The sequence below is a fragment of the Pezoporus occidentalis genome, unplaced genomic scaffold (assembly GCF_034315485.1).
Source record: "Pezoporus occidentalis ecotype Australia unplaced genomic scaffold, CSIRO_AGI_Poc_V1 ctg442, whole genome shotgun sequence".
Classification (NCBI taxonomy): domain Eukaryota; kingdom Metazoa; phylum Chordata; class Aves; order Psittaciformes; family Psittacidae; genus Pezoporus; species Pezoporus occidentalis.
The window spans coordinates 19,338-39,382 of NW_026915772.1; the positions used below are offsets into that span (position 1 = coordinate 19,338).

At 42.3% G+C, this 20,045-nt stretch overlaps 1 protein-coding gene across 2 annotated transcripts in view; it reads left to right on the plus strand.

Annotated features, from left to right (window-relative positions):
• The first annotated feature begins 135 nt into the window (after positions 1-135).
• Positions 136-20,045, plus strand: part of ANKFY1 (ankyrin repeat and FYVE domain containing 1) — a 32,731-nt gene continuing 12,821 nt past the window's right edge. Inside the window, exons 1-13 of one of the 2 annotated variants that reach the window (XM_062634997.1) lie at positions 136-227; positions 5,085-5,277; positions 6,820-6,938; positions 9,197-9,335; positions 10,991-11,114; positions 11,703-11,852; positions 12,721-12,886; positions 14,996-15,200; positions 16,010-16,078; positions 16,783-16,982; positions 17,410-17,507; positions 17,901-18,123; positions 18,998-19,096. In XM_062634997.1, the coding sequence (XP_062490981.1) occupies positions 218-227; positions 5,085-5,277; positions 6,820-6,938; positions 9,197-9,335; positions 10,991-11,114; positions 11,703-11,852; positions 12,721-12,886; positions 14,996-15,200; positions 16,010-16,078; positions 16,783-16,982; positions 17,410-17,507; positions 17,901-18,123; positions 18,998-19,096 (1,795 nt within the window). In that variant the 5' untranslated portion in view covers positions 136-217. The remainder of the gene's footprint in view (positions 228-5,084; positions 5,278-6,819; positions 6,939-9,196; positions 9,336-10,990; positions 11,115-11,702; positions 11,853-12,720; positions 12,887-14,995; positions 15,201-16,009; positions 16,079-16,782; positions 16,983-17,409; positions 17,508-17,900; positions 18,124-18,997; positions 19,097-20,045) is intronic. The other variant, XM_062634998.1, reaches the window with a different exon arrangement.

The following is a 20,045-nucleotide window of genomic DNA, read 5'->3' on the forward strand; positions in this document are numbered from 1 at the left end:
CGTTCTGCCGCCGTCCCGCTGCTCAACAGCCGCCGAGCGGCACCGGCAGCACCCCCGCGCTGCCCGGGGGCGGGGCCGGGCGGGAGCAGCCGCGGTATAAAAGCGGCGAGCCCGGGGTAAGGGGGTGTCGCGGTCGCGTTCAGTCTCGCGAGAGCTCTTGGCTCTGTGTGGCGGGACGGGCGGCGGCTCTCGCGAGAGCTGCGGCCCCGGACCCAACATGGCGGAAGGTGAGGGGGGGAGCCCCGGCCAGGGGCCGGGCGGGTACGCGGTGAGCTCTGCCGGCCGGGATGGCTTCGCCGCCCGCAGGGAACCGGGGACAACTCCCACCCCGCCCCGTGCGGCTCCTGCTTCGCACCCTCGGTGCGACGGGTTCGGCCCTGCCCGCGGCGGGTGGGGTGGGGCAGGCCGCCCCCTGCGTGAACGAGAAGCGGTGTGGGGTGGTCCTGCGGGCTGACCCACCTGGGGCAGGGCGGGCCTGGCGCTGCGCCTTTGTCCCATGGGGTAGCGGTGGCTCTGGGTTGCTGTGGGGACCCCGCCGGGACATCCCGCTGGCCGCTCCCCGCACTTGGGCAGCGGGGCGGTGTGGTGCTGCTAGTTTGAGGGGCGCTCGGCGGGGTGAGGAGAGCCGAGGGGCAGCGGCTTTCCTCGGAACAGGGCGGAGGGACCGTGCTGCAGCTCCGGCCACCTGCTGGCGGGCGTCCTTTTGTCAAATTCGGGCTCCGGTGAGACCTGCAGAACTCTTAGGCTGCTTGCGGTTTGCTTGGAGGCTATCGGTGACACCGTTTCTAAACTAATTTCAGTGAGGTAATGGGATTTGAGAAAAACCCGCTTGGATTTGTGCAGTCCTACTGCTTTCTGCAAGACAGAAGCTTCCTCTTTTCCTCCCCGGAGGAAACTGAGTCGGCAAAATGAGCAGAAATGCCCCAAGTTACAAAGGAAACGAAGGCTCCATCTTCCAGTCTCAAAGCACAGACTTTGGCTCTCAATTCTCAGACAGTGGTAGAGTTTTAAAACCACTTGTGGAAAATTAACTAGGATGGAGCAGGTGAGAAACTACAGGCACGCATCAGCTGAGAGGATGCTGCAGTCCAGCTGGTTTAATACATCCTTAGAGCAATTCTTAACGTTTCATGTGCTGAAATACCACTGTTTTGTATCTAGCAGAACAGCCTCTTGGGCTTGGTTTTAAGCCTTGGTAGCACAGTTCTGATGGGTATTAGATGTCAAAGTTGTCTTCAGGTGATGAAACTGTTACCACTGCAATCCTGAATGGTCTGGTCAGGGTCCTGCTCTGCAGAATGAGCCTGCATGTGAAGCAAGTCCTGTTTCAGACATCTGTACTTAAAGGCTCTTCCCTAATTCAAGGAATTCTGTGATCTTTTGGCTAAAGAAAAGTGCTAGACCAGTGAGTGATCCTGCATGAGCAGTAGTATTAAACTGTAGTTGTAGCAATCTCCACTCAGTTCCTTATGATGTCTGGGAGGGGGGGCTCATTTTGTCCTTTGAAACAAAGTACCTGTCTGCAGCAACACTTACTACCTAGGTAAGGACAGATGATATTGGAGAGTCAGCTGAAAAGTGAAGCTTTATTGGGGGGGGAGCTGGTCAAGCTTGTGGTCATTGCTCAGAAGCTGAGGGGATTTTTCTTATGAAAGTCTTGTCTCTGTGTACAGAAGTGCTGAATTAGATTACTGCAATTACAGTATAGCTAGAAGTTGATAGAACAGTTTATAAAGGCAAGAGCTGAGCTTGCCTTTGTAACTATTGGAGGAGTGTTGTACCAGCAGTAGAAGGATACTAGATTACATGCAGGGAGCACTGGGTTAACGTTTGAATCTAAAGCAGCAGGGTACTTTGCTGTAGTACTTTGGGGTGGTTGTCAAGTACAGGTCAGGAGGGAACTGAGAGGGAACAAGAAAGCTGTGACTTGTACAGGCTGGGGGAGATGAGGTCAGTGTGGAGCAATGGAGGACGGACCTGGCTTCAGGGGGAAAGGAAATATTTCAGAAAAATAGATTTCACTCAAGTGCACTTCATAAATGTACAAAGATATCTCCATGTTGCTTCAGTGACTGCTGCTGATGGGCAATGTAATGGATTCCACTAGACCCTCCCTCTAGTTGTTGGTACATGTTATCTGTCACCCCATTGCCTGTTGCCTCCCTACTTATCTCTTTGGATTAGGTATCTAGTTGCTTTAAAATACTTTGTGCCTTCTCTCACAAGAAAAGTAGCCTTTTCTGAAGTCCTCTTTGAAGTCTTTGATATGGAATATAAACTTCTTCTGGATGCTAGACTATCTGCTGGAAAGCTGTTAACAAACACTGCTTTTCTTGTCCAGCCATGTGCCCTGTACCTGCAATGTGGGCTCAGAAGAGGAGTCACTTTGTGTGTGCCTCTCTTCTGAACCCGGGCATCCTCCTCACTGATACATGTGGATTGGATGTTTAGCCAGAGACTGACTGGTATCTCCTAGTGAGGCTGTCCTTTCAGGGTCTTGATGAAAGATCTTGATTAGATGTGTGTGTGCATGCAGGAGTTGTGCTGTATACTTGAGAGACAGTCAGGTGAATGGTTATACATAATGTGGACTGGTAATAATAGGCACTCCATGAAAACTATTGCCAGCTTGAAGATGCAGTGGTCATTCTGCATGGGTTTTTTAAAAGTGGTGCTGCTTCTCCCCTCTTCCAAAATTGAGGACTATAAATAGTAAACCTGGAGTTGTGGTGCTGTTTGTTTAGAGGTGGTGCTTCTACCTGAGATTAATCAGGTTCCACTTTTAAAGCATTTCTTACTTTAAGCCACTCTTTAAATGAACAGTATGCAGGAAGAACCTGAGGTTTTGCTCTTTTGCAGTGAATGTTGATTGAGTGGACATTGAGGACTGTCTTGAATGTGCACTTGAAATGTGCTGTAAAATCAGATATTGTCTGCAAGCGTGCAGTAGTAGCTGCTACACAACTGCTGTGCATGTTGTCATGTGGAATAAGAGAAACTCTTACCAGCTCTTCTAATGCTTAGAGTAAGCAAATACATAGCAGTCCCTCTCGCTGAGGTTGCAGGAGGTGGATGCTGTCAATCTGAAAACAAGATCTCTCAAAGCTTCAGCTCTTTGAGGTGCTTTCACTGCTGGTAGTGATTGTCACTGCTGCTTCCAGGGATATCCAAGACAACTTGATTGTTGGTTATGCATCAAGGTTAAGCTTGAGGGTCTAGGATAGTTCTGCATTGCATCCTGTTGACTGCAGAGTAATTTGGAGCCAGTGAGCTGACTTGGTAAAACGACAGCATTTGAGATGTTACCTTTTGGTGCTGATCCTTTATTCCCACCTTCACACTCACTGTTTGGCTGGCAGATGCAGTGTTTCTTTAATCTGATAAATGCCATGAGGCTCAGCAGGTGACTTCTTATTGTTAGCATTTGAATTTGTACAGCACCTAAAAATCTCACTGTGTGAACAGTGCTGGTGTTCACACACTAATTTTGGGCACAGTTCTCAGTGTCTTTCAGTGTTCACTCTTGGCTCCTGTCAAAGTCTTGCCCTTCCTTCTGTAACAGTAGGGCTTGGATTGTGCCACCCCTGCCACCTTCCTTATGAATCAGCTGGGAGGGAGCTGTTACTGAACTTCTGTTCTGTTACTGTCCTTCTGTTTCGAGGAACATGAAAACTGTGTTTTTAGCTAGAAAGACCAGAGCAGAATTTTAAACTCTTTTTAAGGGGTGGAGTGATATTGGTAGCACAACTCTGAAATGATAGTATATCAATAGACTAAGGGAAGTATCCCAAAGGAGATAATAACTATTAACTTTTAAAGAGTGAAACTAAATAAAGGCTGTTGAAGGAAGTACACTGCCAGGCCTGCTTAAATAGTATTAACTCAAGAGTAAAATAGGGTAAATTACCTTCTGTTTATCCATTATAGTAGTTGTTAAAAGACTAATAAGGGAGTGTTTGCTGTGGCAGTCTACAGAGGAAAGACTAAATAAGGCATTCTGTCTTCAGCTGAGCTGCAGCAGGATGCTCTGCACTGGGGACCTGTGTTGGGGCAAGGCCAAGGTCAGCTGTGCTGTTGAACTTCTCTACAAGGAGAAAACACTGGTTAATAGGTCTCAGTTCTCATTGTTTGTAGTGCTGGCATTTACTAAATATTTGAGGAAAAACTGTTAAACAGCGAATTCCTGGCTGGTGGGGAGTAACCTTGGAGGAGCTTTCACACTTAAAATCATTGGTTAACTTCCAATTTTTTCCTCTGTGCCACCTCATTTTAGGACTGGTTTTGGATTTGTACCTTATTTGAAAAATCATCTTAATGATGAGGGAAATAATGAAGCACAGTGCCTGATAGCTACAGATAGTCTGTGCAGCTATCCATACATAAGTATTCATAAGTTGGACTGATTTTAAACACCTGTTTCGTCCCAGCGTTGATTAGAGGTTTCTAATCTCTGCATAGTGATGTGCACTGCCTCTGATGGGGGGAATGTGTGTGCTGCAGTAAGTAGTCTTACCTGTTTTTTTGACTGACTTTTAACATCCAGATTCTGGGGATAATCTGTTTTCTTTGGCCATTTCTTAAGGACTTTCTCTTAGCTAACAGTGTGAGTGAGGTGTTCTGAACAGGTCAGTTAAGTACTCTGAGGTAGATGTGGTACATCAGCAACTGTTCTAATGCTCGCTTGTGGCTGATGCCTCAACTGTAAAGTTAAACAGTATCTTAACTAACTGAAAAAAATTATAAGAACTAGAGTTAGTCCTCTGCCACACAGTAGTTCCAACAGTCGTGGTCTCCCATATTTTGAAAGCTTATGGCATTCCTGACTGGGCAGGATGCAGGGAATTTCTTTGTAAGTGGCTGTGTTCTGGTGATTTTTTGATGTGTTTATGGCCAGCAGTGATATAAAACAAAAGGTTTAATATTGGGGGTGGGATGATCAATTAATGTGGAAGAGGAGAGACTCTTCCTGGAGTGTTCCATGATTAAACTATATGCATAATGTCCTTGTAGGGTTAAGTTACCCTTAAGATGTAAAAGAAGGGTGTGCATGTTTCAGCTTGTAGTAACACTGTGTGCTTCTGCAGAGGAGGTGGCCAAGCTGGAAAAGCACCTGATGCTTCTCCGCCAGGAGTATGTAAAGCTGCAGAAGAAGCTAGTTGATACAGAAAGGAAATGCAATCTCCTGGCTGCTGAGGCTAACCAAGACAATGCCAGTGACACCTTCATCAGTCGACTTCTTGCCATTGTAGCTGAACTCTATCAGCAGGAGCAGTACAGGTAAGAAATTCTCTCCTGGGGAAAAGGGCATTACAGAAGCCTTCGATGTTATAGACTGCAGTAGGTGCTGTCTTAAGCAAGGGAAATTCTTTCTCTACTGCTTGGTATGAATAGTGTCCTCGGTTGCTGTTGGAAGAACTTGCCAAGATCAGGTAGCAGAATGAATCCAATTCTCAAATCAAGAGCACCAAGTAGAATTACATCTGAGCCTGACATTTGAGATGAGTTTAAAGAAAACTGACCATCTTCACCATCAACAGGAAAGCTTTCTTTGAACAGAGGTTACTTTAAACTGATCTATACCTAGTTGGTGGATTAATTACACAGTATATCTCCTACCAGCTGGAAAACCCTCTTTTCTTAAAAGGGCATGTCCTTGATAACAGTTCTGTCCTCCTATTGTGTGTAAAGAAGCCTGATCAAATTGGCTTATCTGGTTGTAGGATGTAACAGGTCTTAATGATACATGTGACTTAGTGGTATAAATAATACTGTATTTTTGAATTGCAACACAAAATCAGATTTAATGGTTTCTTTTCCATAGGCACATTAAGGATCACCTTCAGTACTCTAGATCCCTCAACCGAGCTAGTTCAGAGACTACAGTGACATCAGTTTCTTTGCTATTACTGAAAAAAATGTGACTACAGTAAAGGATTTTGGTTGTGTAAGGGGAAAATGTATAGTTTTGATGAAAGTTTCTTTCCCCTAACAGCTCATGAGCCTGCCTGAGAAAATGTTCTGTGCCTGGTAAGAACTTACAGCATGCTGGGTAAAAGACTTCTTAGGCAGCATATGTCAGAAGAGTTGGTTCACTTTATTTTTTGTTCAGCTTTTGTGTTTTAAAGATACAGAACAGTGGTATAAAAAGGACCTAGAAGTCATAAATTGAGAAAGGGAGCAAGTTCCAGTATGAATTTTGTTAAGAAACATCTCTCTGTTGTGCTGTTGTTCATAGTTGTGCTTGCATTTAGCAAGTGATCTGGGAAAGTGCACCTACACAGTCAGAACTGTGGGACTTTAAACAAGGCAGGTACTTTCTAACTGCAGAGGGTAACCTGATGTTAAAGGGGTCAGGATGAAATCAGTGCTCTTGACAGATGGGCTTCTGGGAACTGGGGATTCTTGGAAGTCTGCCTTGTACTCAGACTACTGTCAAACATTGTTTGTTCTCTTGCTGGTCTTGCCTGAATCCATTGGTGCTCAGCTGATGGTATTAGAATGGACACTGCAACATATTTAACCTCAATATTGTTGGATTTTCCTACCTTCTACGCAATTCCCTTGCAGTTTATTCTGAAATGTTTAAAAGGCACAAAAACCCACAAATGCTTTAAGTACTAATGATTGACACTAGAAGGATAAGAATTGTCATTTGACGACATATTTTGCTTAACCAAGTCAATGTGTTTTCATGTCTCAGACAGCTTGGACCTAAATGTGGATACTGGGACATAGGTACTGTGGGGATGCTGAATGTGTACGTATCCAAGCAAAGGGCAAGTCTGTATTGTACATGTATATGCTTTTTTCTCTTATCAGTGATCTGAAGATAAAGGTTGGGGACAAGCACATCAGCGCTCACAAATTTGTCTTGGCGGCACGCAGTGACACGTGGAGTCTTGCCAACCTTGCCTCAACAGAGGAGCTGGATCTGTCAGGTCAGTCATTGCTTAGATGCTTCAGTTCTTTAGGATGCCTGTTGGGAAAAGGTTACTTATGTACCTTTCAGACTACTACTGTCCCCAAAATGTTGTGCTTAATCCGTGAACGATGTTGCTCTGTCTCTGCAACATGGTGATACTCTTATTATTTTGGTGCTAGTGCTAGTTAAATCAGTAGCCTGCCTTCTCTCTCTTTAATGAACTGGGGTTGAGAATGGTGGCCTGTTTGTCTTTATTCTAGAGTCAACTAGACATAATGAAAACCTGGTCTATATGAAGAGCTTGACTTCTTCCTTCCTAAGGACAGGGCTTTTGAGATAGTGTGCGTAATTTTCTCTAAAGTGGAAGTGCCTTGCTTCTGGTTATCATAGTGGGAAAGGAGTACAAATACTGGTGTGTGGTTAAAGAGGTATTTACTTGGGCACTTTGATACCTTTGCAAAATGGGTGAGGAAGAGAAGTTTTCTACAAGACTGTCTTCAACAAGACAGTGTTTTCTTCTGCTGTGGCTGTTTCTTGTATATACTTCAACTGGGCAGTGTTTCTGCACATCTAACCTCATGACAGGCTTTTCTGTACTTAACAGGATAGAAGAGTCTTACACAATTAATTTGTGAGCAGTAAGACCAGATGTGAAGCTAAGCAGGTTTGCTGCCTGGCATGTTGAATATTAAGTATTGTTTTCACTTTCTGCACTTAATCTCATGAATCCTAAGTGCAGACAAACTGGAAAGAAGCAGGTCACAGCAAGATAGTTTTATGAGACAGCATAGGCTTTCTTGCAGAAGGATTTATGGATCCTTGTGCAGCCACGGGAGAACAGATGCCAAGGAGCGCTGTGCTAACAGAAGATGATTACCAAAAAGCTCTTATGTTAATTCTTAGTTTGTTGCAAGTGGCAGTCCATAGCGCTTCTAGCTCCATGTTTAAGCCGATCTGTGAATCTCAGATGTAACTGCAGTCTCGCATGCTTAACAATGCAAACACTATTATAGAATGATGCTTAAAGTGCTTCATGAGTGCTAATAAATGATACTTTCACTGTGCAAAATGGATTTTTTTTTTTTAGTAGAATTTGATAAATGGCACAAGGATTAGGTTATGAAGTAGCTGTAGCAAGCAACATGCTGTGCCCTAAAGATTATCATGGTTTTCTTAAGAGGTTCTCTTAACAACTTGCAAGCTATGATTATCTGAATCCTAACTTCAGAATACAGGCAGCATTTAAGATTGAGTGGGTTTAGAGTTCATGTAATCTGCAAAATTTTCCCCTCTTTAAGAAGTGCAGGAAGAGGTGAACACAGGCCCTCTTGTTGGGAGGGAGAAAATGAAGTTATCTCTGGCAAGGCAGAGCTACTATTACATCTAGTGGGTTTGCTGATCAAGTTTGACAAAAGATAAATTTGCCTTACTGAAATCTCCGGGGAAGGAGATGTGTTAGAATGGGTATTCCTATGTCTTTAAACATGTATGGTTTTGATTTTAAAACAAACAAAACCAGTTTAAGGGACTCATGATACTTTTCTGAATGTATGATGTGTTTTGTTGTAATTAGTCTGATCTGATGTTGTGGAGTAATTCTCATCTACACCCTTGTAAATAGGATTGTCACTATACTTCTGGTAAGTTTCCTGGCCACTGGGCTTGCGTGTCTTTGTGTCCTATGGTGTAGGTTTTTCTTGCTGTGTAAAAAAGCTTATGATGAGTGTTGCAAACACTAAAATCTAACCAGCTTCTGACATTGACACTTCTGCATCTTTCCTAGAAATGGTTCCCAGCATTTCTGAGTACTTTGTAGTCATTACCAAGGTGTAAGTACCTTTATTGGAATGCAGTAGTTCTAGTTCATAACACAAGTTATAATAGAAGAGGGAGGATTCTTAAATTGTAAAGGGCATTTGTGCTTGCCAAATACAGATGTGGATTTAGCCATACATGAGGGGCCAAAGACTTTAAAGGGGCACCGCTGGTCCCTAATTCTGCAATATTTGTGTAGCAGGTAGGAGATGTTGCAGGGCTCCCTGCATTCTGCACTGGATTCCAATGGAAAAATGTTTTTCCTGCTTGGTGCCAGCATTGTTCTTAGTTTCAACTTCTGACCAGTTTTGACATTTTGATTGAACTAAAGTAGTACTATTTCATCAAGACTGTCTCTTTTTCATGGTAGCTGTGACTTTCAGCAGTCAGAGGAATAGCAACTACTTGAATAGGGGTTTGTTGCTTGAGTGTTTTATTAATCCCTATTGCTCCCTATAGCAGATGCTGACCCAGAGGTAACCATGGCAATGCTGCGGTGGATCTACACAGATGAGCTGGAGCTAAGAGAAGATGATATCTTCTTGACAGAGCTTATGAAACTAGCAAATAAATTTCAGCTCCAGCTGCTTAGGGAAAGGTGAGTCTTGGTAAATACAGTGAATCTTCTTGAACTCTTCAACCTTGTTTGACTGGAAAGAAGATGATAGCTGCTGGCAGTTGGATAAAATCCTGCTTTTTCAAAGTCTTGAGGTTTCAATAATACAGCATGACACTGAGCTTGTCATGGGGAATGCAGCCTTGCGCTACAGTTAAACTGGAACAGTTTTTCTCATGGCTTGTGTGTTTATTTTCTAGTTCCTCTCTCAGTCAAACTAATAACCCTCATTTGGCATTAAGAGGAAGCAGAGATCAGTATATAAGTAACAAGCTCTGGAGGGTTGCAGGAAAGGCATTGTTGAAGAGAATGCTAAGAAGAGTTAATGGCAAGTGCCTTGCAATAGTAAAATACTACAGGTGAAAAATAGCAGTTCTGTGCATCTTGGTGGCAACCTTCTTCAAAAAGAAGGTTAACATAACAGTACAGTTCTTTGCCATTTTGAAGAGAGAATGACTGCAGCATTCTAGTAGGGTCTGTCTTGTTATCTTGAACATATGGAGTGTTCTGAATAACCAGTTACAGTTAGTAAGAAGCCTGAATGTACAAACTGAAACCTCAAGTTCTGTACAACTTCAGAGCCTTGAGTTTAGTCAAAGATAAAGTACCCTTTCCTATAATAATACTTTGCCCAAGGGGTGTCTGGCCCTTTAGCAGTCCATGGCACTCATAATCTATGATGTATGATTCAACATGAAGGAAAGTAAATTGCTGTCAGGTCTTCTGGACAAAGTTGACATCTGTAAGGCCAATGCTAAAAGTGCCTTCAGGTTTTGTATGAGCCTAAAACTGTTTTCATGTAGTACTACTGAAACATTCCTCAGCTGTTGTCTGGTCATGGTAATCAAGTGGCAGGTCCATGTACAGTATGCTATTAGTAATTGCCTTTGTAGGTATTAAATCACTTAGGCTGGAAAAGGTGTTTAAGATTGTCAAGTCCAGCTATTAACCTAGCACTGCCAAGTCTATCATTTCCTTTTGTCTAGTCACTTCTTCCTTGGAAGAAGAGAGGGACTCCACCTTGTTACAACCTCCTTCCAGGTGGCTGTGGAGAGTGAGAAGGTCTCCTCTGAACCTCCTTTTCTCTAGGGTAAACAGCCCTAATTCCTTCAGCTGCTTTTCACAAGACTTGTGCTCCAGACCTTTCACCAGCTTTGTTGGTGTTCTTTGGACCTGCTCCAGCACCTCCATGTCTGTCTTGGAGAGAGGAGCCTAAAACTGAATACAGTATTTGAGGTGCTGAGTAGAGGGGACAATTACTGCCCTAGTCCAGCTGGCCACACTGTTGCTGATCCAAGCCAGGATGCTGTTGGCTGCCTTGGCCACCTGGGCATGCTGCTGTCTTCTATTCACCCCTAGCCTATCAACGAGCACCCCTGGCCATGCTTTCTGACAAGACAGAGCCAACTGGCAAGGAGCAGCAGCGACTCTGATAGGATTCTGCTCTTACAGAAGCTATCTTACAAGGCTGCTGATCAAAGTATGGTCATGCTGCTTAGCCTCCTACTAAACCAAGGTCAAGCCATTTTCTAGTAGCGTTTAGGATAAAAGTCCATAGTACCCTGTTACAGCATGGGAGAATGATTACAGTAAAGCTGTGTCCTGATAACTGAGTTCTGGCTTTCCTATTTTGACAGATGTGAAAAAGGAGTTATGTCACTTGTTAATGTCAGGAACTGCATTCGTTTCTATCAGACTGCTGAGGAGCTGAATGCTGGCACTCTGCTCAACTATTGTGCTGAGATAATTGCCAGTCACTGGGTAAGTACTGTCAGGAGGAAAAGTGCTTACAGAGTATAGGAACTTAACCAGTAGAATTTTTCATAACTTGCTGTACTGTTACAGGAGTGGTTTTTGGTATGCTGGTATTCAAGCATTCCAGTTAGGATGGGGATTACTTGATTCCTGGTAATAGATCACCTTAGTCACTGAAAGTTACGCTGACCCTTGCAGGTTTGCAAGTAGCAACAGAGTTGGTAAAAAGCTGTCAAATCTACCTGCCTTTCCTTCTGTTGTGAGCCAAGGGGCTGCTTCTGAGGCAGGAGTGACTTTTCCCATCTGTCTTATTTATAATATATGCTTTTGATACTGGGTGTTGTTTGTCATGTATATTAGAAAAAAGGGAAGAAAAAAGTCACTAACGGATCTTGAAACTAAAATGTAAGATGTAAAACTTCTGAGTGTTTCTTCCTAGTCTTAAAAGGGCTATCTTGGATTGTTCCTGCTGCTTGTGATGTTATCAAAATGGAGCTTTTAACTGAACTTGTTTTGTAAATGTCGTAATTATTGTGTGGTACTTTGTTTCTAAAGAAAACAGGAGTATTACTTACCCTTTTTTATTGCTTCTAGGATGACTTACGTAAAGAAGACTTCAGCAGCATGAGTGCTCAATTACTGTATAAAATGTTCAAGTCCAAGACAGAATATCCTTTGCATAAGGCTATTAAAGTTGAGAGAGAAGATGTAGTCTTTTTGTATCTTATTGAAATGGATTCACAGGTACAGTGAGACTGACTTGACCTATCTTCTGGAATTTGGTGTTTCATATAACTCGTTTCTAACAGTCTGAATATTGTTATATTTTTGTGGCTAATTCCTATTTGCATGATTATCGCTGCCATAGCTACTTCTGTGTTTGTTACGGGGGCTAGTAGTGAAGGCTCCCTAAAGACTTAATTCAGAAGTGAGTTATAACACGAGTTTTAAAGCACCTTGCATGCAACAGATTATATCTAAAAAAAAATCCAGTAGGTGATGTTGTGATGCACATTGAAAGCTGACTGGTATAATGGTCAACTTTGCTGCTTCATGGCAGTTCAGTAAGCATCATTTCTTTGTACAAATGCTTTTCTGCTGTTGAATGTTTGAGGTAACATCTCTTTGTTCTGATCAGATGAACACTAGCAGGCAAATTGCCCCCTAGCAAGGGGAAAGGAAGAATTATTTAGGTATTATTCAGTTAGTCCTTTGCCTTAAATCCTAATTGGAGGCTGGGACTGTAGCAGTACTTAGCACCCTTAGGTGCTAATCCAGTTGGGACTTGAAGTCTCTTAAAGGAATGATTGAATAATTCTTCCTAGTATTATGTTGAGTAAGATATTTAGGTGGCATCTTTTAAGACCATAGTAGCCTTGCTTTGTGTGAGTTAAGGCTTGCAAACAGAACTTGGTTTCTCATTGAGCACCATCTTATGTGGTGATGCTACTGTGATGGTTTTCCTGTGTAAGATGCACTTACCTAAAGGCAACACAGCATTTTGCATTAGAGATGAAGGTCTGACATCATGGTAGTTGGAACAGCCTTTTAGAGTATTTTGTTGGGCTGGTGAACATACATCTAATTTCAGTTGACTGAACTTGTGTTGTAGCTTCCTGGGAAGCTCAATGAATTGGATCACAATGGAGATCTTGCTTTGGATCTGGCCCTTGCCCAGAGATTGGAGAGTATTGCAACTACACTGGTCAACTACAAGGCTGATGTAGATAGGGCAGACAAGAGTGGCTGGAGTCTATTACATAAAGCCATCCAAAGAGGTAAGTAAATAGTATATGAAGCCTTGTAACTTGCAGTTGTTCCCAGTGTGGAATACATATTCCAAAGTCTAGTCCTGTGTTACTTTAGTAGTCATTGCAGTTAGAAAATTGTCAAGGGTGAACTTTGTCTTATTTCTTGCTTTGAACTTAAAACCGAACAAACAGTTATTTGGTATCTTGAAAGCCAGCCTGCTGGCTGGTGAATGAAACTGGCACTACGTGACATCCAGAGCAATCTAGTAAAGTATGGTGTGCTAAAGGAAGAAATGTAGCGAGCGTTCCGATTTGACAACACAATGTCTTTCTGCTAAATGGTTGAATGAAGCATGACAGCCTAGTCACAAATCAAGATGATTCTGTGAAGCCTTTTTCTAGACCTGGGTTGAATGCAGCATATGCTTCTTTCTGATTAGAGTTAACAGTAAGGGTTCTTGCTACTGAACAGCTGTTTTAGGGGAGGGAAAATGACTGGAAGAAGTGGAGGAGCAGGTAGAGATGCTTCTATGTCAATTTGAATATCTTCAAAGCTCTAATGAATAGTAGCGTAGTTACTGGAGTCTGAATACAGCTACTTGATTATCTTGAGCTGTTCTCCACATTGAAATGGAGAATGCATCATCTTGGGAGAATTGGAGCACAGTAGGACCTGGTTGTCACTACCACAGTACTCTGAAGGCTTTGGAGAAGCAGCATCTTGGGACTGTGGCCAAAGTCTGGTAAAAATCCATAGTGAACGTCTTGTGCTACTAGTTGCCTTCACTGATACCTTTGGCAGATCTGTCTGTTCTGGAAAGCCAAGCACAGCAGGAACCTGAGCTGTGACTGGACCTCATAGGTGTTGTACTGCTACAAATGAAAAGCATAAGTTTTGTTCGTTTAGCAAGCTGTTTTGGACTGTTGGAAATAGTTTAAGTGTTGTGAGCTCAAAATACAGCTCCCAACTTCTTCCTTTAATCTCCTACGTATCTAAACAGGGTAATGCTGGTGTCTGATCCTGTGAATGAAACTGCAGCAGCAGTAGGAGACCTTCTAGGCATAGGTCAGTGTTGTGATTGCTGCAGCCCTCTGAAGCACCAGAGATGGCAGCAGGCTGCTCTTCATACTTAATACTAGTGTTTGTCCTCTAGTTCTAATGTCTGCTTTCAGTGTAAGCTAGAGCTCTGAGAATGAATGCTTGCTTTTCAGTAACCAAAGCTTCAGTGAATTAATCACTGTTAACAATCACGTGTTCTGGAAATGGAGCTAAAGCAAGTTGTCTGAACTTGCCACATGATTCTCATTTCTTATCGGTGGAGAGTGGGGGAATGTCAGAAGTTAAATCCAGGAAATGGGATTTTGGTTTTTGCTAACAGAAATAATATAGCAACCTGTATTGTTTAAACAGGGGAACAGTCTTCTTTGTTCCCCAGTCTTGCATTCAGGACAAGCAACTTGCAAATATGTCTATTCAAAGTAATCTTTGGAGTAAGGGGAATTAGTATTATCCTGAAATGATTCTCTGCATCTGTGCTCCGTGTACTGAAGTGGTGATGAGTTCGACTTCTAAGCTCTCTAGAGGGAGTTCTTAGGATTGCTGTGCATGGTGCATCTGAACTGTTGAAGTCATTATCCCATATATAATGAGGCCTAAACTCTCAGGAGCAAAGGCTGTGTTATTGCTTGTTTGTGTAGCAAGACTGAACAGATGATGACTAACTTCAACTACACGCTTATGACTGGTGCCCTGGAACAGTAACTTCATCAAAAGCTACTTGTATGTTTAGTCTCACAGTTAGTCCAGCTGTGCATTAAAGCAGCAATGGGTTTATTCTGATAGAGGGACTAGCAAACTCAGTATCACTGTAACAAGTAAACTGGTGTGTGAACTTTAATCACGTGTGACCTCTGGGCAGACCACTTTTTCCAAGGGGTTGTTATGAAATATTTTAGCCCTGACTTTGCAGGGAAGTGCTCTTGAAGTTACCTATTGCTAAGGCATTCTAAGAGCAGACACTTGTATTGAAATAACTGTATGTTATGAAGGGAAATCACATGTATGCATTTTCTGCACTTGTAGAGGGGGTATATGAAGTATATATCCATAAATAACCTTGTTTTGTTTCACAAAAGGCGATAAATTTGCTGCAAACTTTCTCATTAAAAATGGTGCCCGTGTGAATGCTGCTACACTGGGAGACCAGGATACTCCTCTGCACCTTGTGGCCTCGTACAGCCCCAAGAAGCATTTGCCAGATGTCATGGCAGAGATGGCACAGATAGCAGAGTCCCTCCTACAGGCAGGAGCCAATCCAAATATGCAAGACAGCAAAGGAAGGTAAATACTGGGAGAAGTCTGCTACCAGTTTAACAGATCACATCGTAGTGATTAGATACAGCCTGCTAAGAACTTGCTCAGGTCTGCCAGCAAAGCACAGGGGATACTAGAAGCAGGAAAGGTCAATTCGTTAATACAGTTTGAGACCTGTGGGTAGCACTGAAAGCAGAAGGCTGTGCAAACTGCATGGTAGCCTGTCATGACCAATTAAATGTAGCCAGCAATAGAAAGCTAGGATGAGTTGATTGTGTTAGAACACATGGCACACAATTACTTTGCCCTTATTGTATCACTGAACAGTAAAGCAAGCTAATTGATATGACAAGTAGTATTTCTGAAAAGTACTTCTCTTTGAAGCTGTCAAGTGACACTGAAATGATCTCAAAGAGCCAGCTTCTGCAGCATGTTTGTCTGGAGTGCTGGGCCTGTAAACTGCTTTACAGGTCAGGTTGGGCTGGCAAAGAAGTACATAGAACTTGTACTTAGGCCAATACACTGTCTCCTATACTTAGAATTTATCTCAATTCTGCATAGTATATGTCAATTCTAGTATATCTCAATTCTGGTAGGCCAAGCTCTTCTGCTTTTTCCTTGAAGGTTAGCTCTTACATTAAAGAGTTGCTTCTATTAAATTAATTGGAATTATATCCACTAAAAGGGTAGATTGCTCTTTCTTTCAAGATGTGCTTGTGCCCTTCTGAAATTGGAGACAAAAGTTAACCCCATAAATGTGTAGGGGCATGTTGGTGACCATGGACAAAATCTTAGTGTCTTAATACTAACGTAACTGCACTTTGCTCCAATTACAGGACCCCATTACATGTGTCAATTGTGGTCAGGAATGAACCTGTATTCAGTCAGCTTCTCCAGTGCAAGCAGTAAGTCTCACTTAAATGTAAAGTACACTGAGGTTACTTTGTACAGTGAAGATATACAGACTGGTTTAACAGCTCTTCTGTGCCTTTTTGCCATGCAAAAAGGGTAACAATAAGCTTGGGATGCGAAAGTGGAAAGGCTTTATATAATAAGATGCCTGATGCCAAGTAAGTTTGTGCCCTACTGTAAAGAGGAAATAATCTGCATCTCTGTTTCAGAGAGGGATTGGTGAAATAATTTAGCAATAACTTCATTTGTAGTGCATTTAAAAGGAGTGATAAGACTCTTAAAATGTGTGAATATGTTCTTGAGTTCAGCTTGGGTTCTGCTTAAAGCTGATATAGGTGACTTCTTAGGGTGATGAAGTATATACATTTTATTCAGTTTCTTTGTACTTGAATATGCAGCTGTTGTACACAGTTCACTCAAACATGAGAGGATTTGCAGGAGCCCAAATGTACGAGGGCCATGCTTTCCTAGGAGCAATGAGCTTAAATGTGGTAGTTACTATAAGGTGTCTAGCTTGTTTCAGAGTTGTCACAAACTGTCTGAAGTAACTGGAGCTACAGTAGGCTTCTTGGCAAGCAGAAGTTGTCACTGAGGTGTTAGATAAGCTAGTACAGCTGTTCAGACACTTGAAACTTAAGCTGCGCTGAGGAACCACTTTTTAAGGTATAAATTGGGGAACATTAATTCTTATTTTTAGACTAGACTTGGAGCTGAAGGATCATGAAGGAAGCACAGCTCTGTGGCTTGCAGTTCAGTATATCACTGTATCGTCTGATCAGTCTGTAAACCCTTTTGAGGATGCCCCTGTTGTAAATGGAACCTCATTTGATGAGAACAGTTTTGCAGCAAGGTTGATCCAGCGAGGCAGCAATACAGACGCTCCAGACACAGTAACAGGTAAAACAGAGGTTTGTATTTCTGTGTAGGTGGAAGGCTTGTAAGTTAATTGCTTAATGCTAACTGCACTCTGAGGAGCTGAGTGAGCTTTCAGCAGTACTTGCCTCATAACAAATGGTAGGTTGTAGTAGCTTTACCCAGAGCTGGAACATAGACAGTCTGAAGCTGAGCTTGACATGCAGGAAGTGACAGAAAATCTGGACTCCTTGCCAGATCCTAATATCCTCTTTACAGTTTCAGAAGATGTAATTGCTGAATATAGTGCTTGTGACAGTCCAGCATTGCAAGGGGACTATTAGTAGGTAGGATTTTCCTTGTTGGCTTCAAATTTGATGTTCTGTGGTAGTAGGGAAGGTGTTAGGAAACTTGTTAGCATCAAAGTGTGGTTGGAATATCACTCCAAACAGTGTTTATGGTTTTTCTTTAGGAAACTGCTTGCTTCAGAGGGCAGCTGGTGCTGGCAATGAGGCAGCTTCTCTCTTCCTCGCCACGCATGGAGCGAAAGTCAATCACCAAAACAAACAGGTAAAAGCAGAAACTAATAGACTAGTCTGAGCTTCCTGATTTCCCTTCAGAACTAAGCAGAGATCTCTTACTGCTAACTAGCTTAAAGCAAGTTGGAATGCTTGCTGAGCCTTTTGCATATTTTCAGGTATTTACTAGTGATCAGACAGCTGTTGCACTCTCCTGGCACTGTTCTTGCAGCATCTCCAGTTGTTAACTGCTTTTAACAGTGCTTGTTGTAATAAAGTTCTATATATAGGCTAAGTCATGTTGCTTGAAAGTCCTAAGGAGCTTCATCTGCCAGGATTTAAGCTCTTCACACCAGTTCTTGGGGGCATAGTGGTTTAAAAACTACTTCTCTTTATGTCTCAAGCTGTTAACCTAGTTGAAAATAATAAACCCTGTTTATTAAAGGGAGAAACACCACTGCATACAGCCTGTAGGTATGGCCTAGCAAACTTGACAGCAGAACTTCTGCAACAAGGAGCCAATCCAAACATTCAGACAACAGAAGCAGTCCTTGGTCAGAAGGATGCCTCTTCTCCAACAGCAGAGAATGTTTATCTGCAAACTCCCCTTCACATGGCTATTGCTTACAATCACCCAGATGTGGTGTCTGTCATCCTGGAACAAAAAGGTGGGTTTTTCTCTGGTTCAGACTTTAGTGGATCAGTTGTCAGGATGGCATCTAAACTGTGTTTTGACAAATTCCTTATAAAGAGTGTCTTCCTTTAAACATTAAGTAGAGCAATTAATAAGACTACCTGAACATATTCTTAAACTCAAATCATCTGCTTCTTAAGACTAGAAAATTAACTTGTCCATTAATCTTTCTAAATTCTCCTCTGCATTTGGTTCAGGTAAGTGCTGGAATCAGAAACAGATAAAAGTGTATTTCTGTGGCAAGACTTCTGCCTCCCTCAGCTCTTTCAGGAAGAGGATTTTTGCACAGAATAATGCTAGTATTACAATAGAGTGGAGACTGGAGTATTGAAACACTAGCAGATGCCATTTTATTAAATGCAACTAGTTCAGCTTCTCCTTTCTAGCAGCAGGAAGGGAGTTTGACAACTGAAGCAAGGCCTACTTTGTCTCCTACCATAAGTGGGATTAAGAAGGGAGTAGGTGAACTGGGAAAAGCTTCATCCCAGGTTGCTGAGGAGGGATGCTGCCACCATCTTGCAGTGCAGCCTCCACTATTCACTCTGAGAGCTTTGTGTATGGCATTTCACATGGTAATGAAGGTAGAAAGGGGGCAGGTTAAGCCTCTTAATAGAAATGTGAATGTTTTTTAGTAGTAGCATTAGTATTAGGCAGTAGTGGCAACAGTACCTGAATCCTACCACATTTGGGAAACTGAAGATATCTTGCTTGGATCCTTCAAACTGATTGCTAAAGGGGCAGCCTACTTCAAAATGTGACCTTGTTATTCCTGCAGCTTTCAGTGTGCAGCTGCAGGTCAAGTACAAGAATGATCTGATTCCTTTATGCTTTTGTTTTGTTTTTTGTAGCTAATGCTCTTCATGCTACCAACAACTTGCAAATTATTCCTGACTTTAGTTTAAAGGACTCGAGAGATCAGACTGTGCTGGGGTTGGCTCTTTGGACAGGTATGTGCCTTGAAACTAAGATGATATTGAAGCTATAATGTGTTCCACTGTGAGCTCCCTGGTAGTTTTTGTATCACATCACTGTATTGTTCATGGTTAACTGTTCTAGAGGCTGGTTAATATAGTAATGCTGACTTCAGAAAGGGAAGGTAAGCTGCTCGTAGTTTTTAAGGGGAATGGAACTTGAAATACTGATTCAGAAGATGCTTTCTTGTCTGGAATGTGGCAGGGAATGGTTTGGGGAAAACTAGGTGCTACTTGCTGCAGGCAAAAACATTTTAATAGTATTGGGATGTTGTCAAAAGATGTGGTCATTACTGAATCAATTTAAGCCTGGTCCTACTGGTTTGGGAACAGCAGTATGGGGGATGATTTCTCATACTTTGGACTTAAGAGATGAGGCAGAATGCTTAGTGATGTTGCTCTGTATGGGAGTTCTAGATGTCATCCATGTGTAACAAACCTCTTCACTGTCCAGGCTTTTAATTTTCCTTTCCAATGAAAGGAAACAAGAATGTAGTTTTCTCTCTACCATTTCTCTTATCTGCTTCTGAGATAAAGGAGGAAGAGCTAAGCTAAACATCTCGTACAGTAATATTCAAGGGAATAGCTTACGAAGGTAATACTGAAGTTGGTATGTTTGTTGGACGAAAGTCTGAAGTTGTAGGAAGGATTAGGCTAGGTAGTTTTAAGGAGAGCTCTACTACAACTAGGTTGGCAGAACTAATGGAAAACTCTGCTGTATACCACACCATATCTTGTGTCTTCAAGCAAGACAAAAAGTACTCGGTAATCAATAAGTCTATAAATGAATATTCAAGTTAGGTAGCTTTATGAATTGGTTTAGCTTATAGATTCATTGTATCTCTTGCTGTATTACTGGAAACTGAAAGACTGGAGCTTAAGTAATCCTCAGTGTCTCTATTTTATGGAACTAAAGGTAAAATGC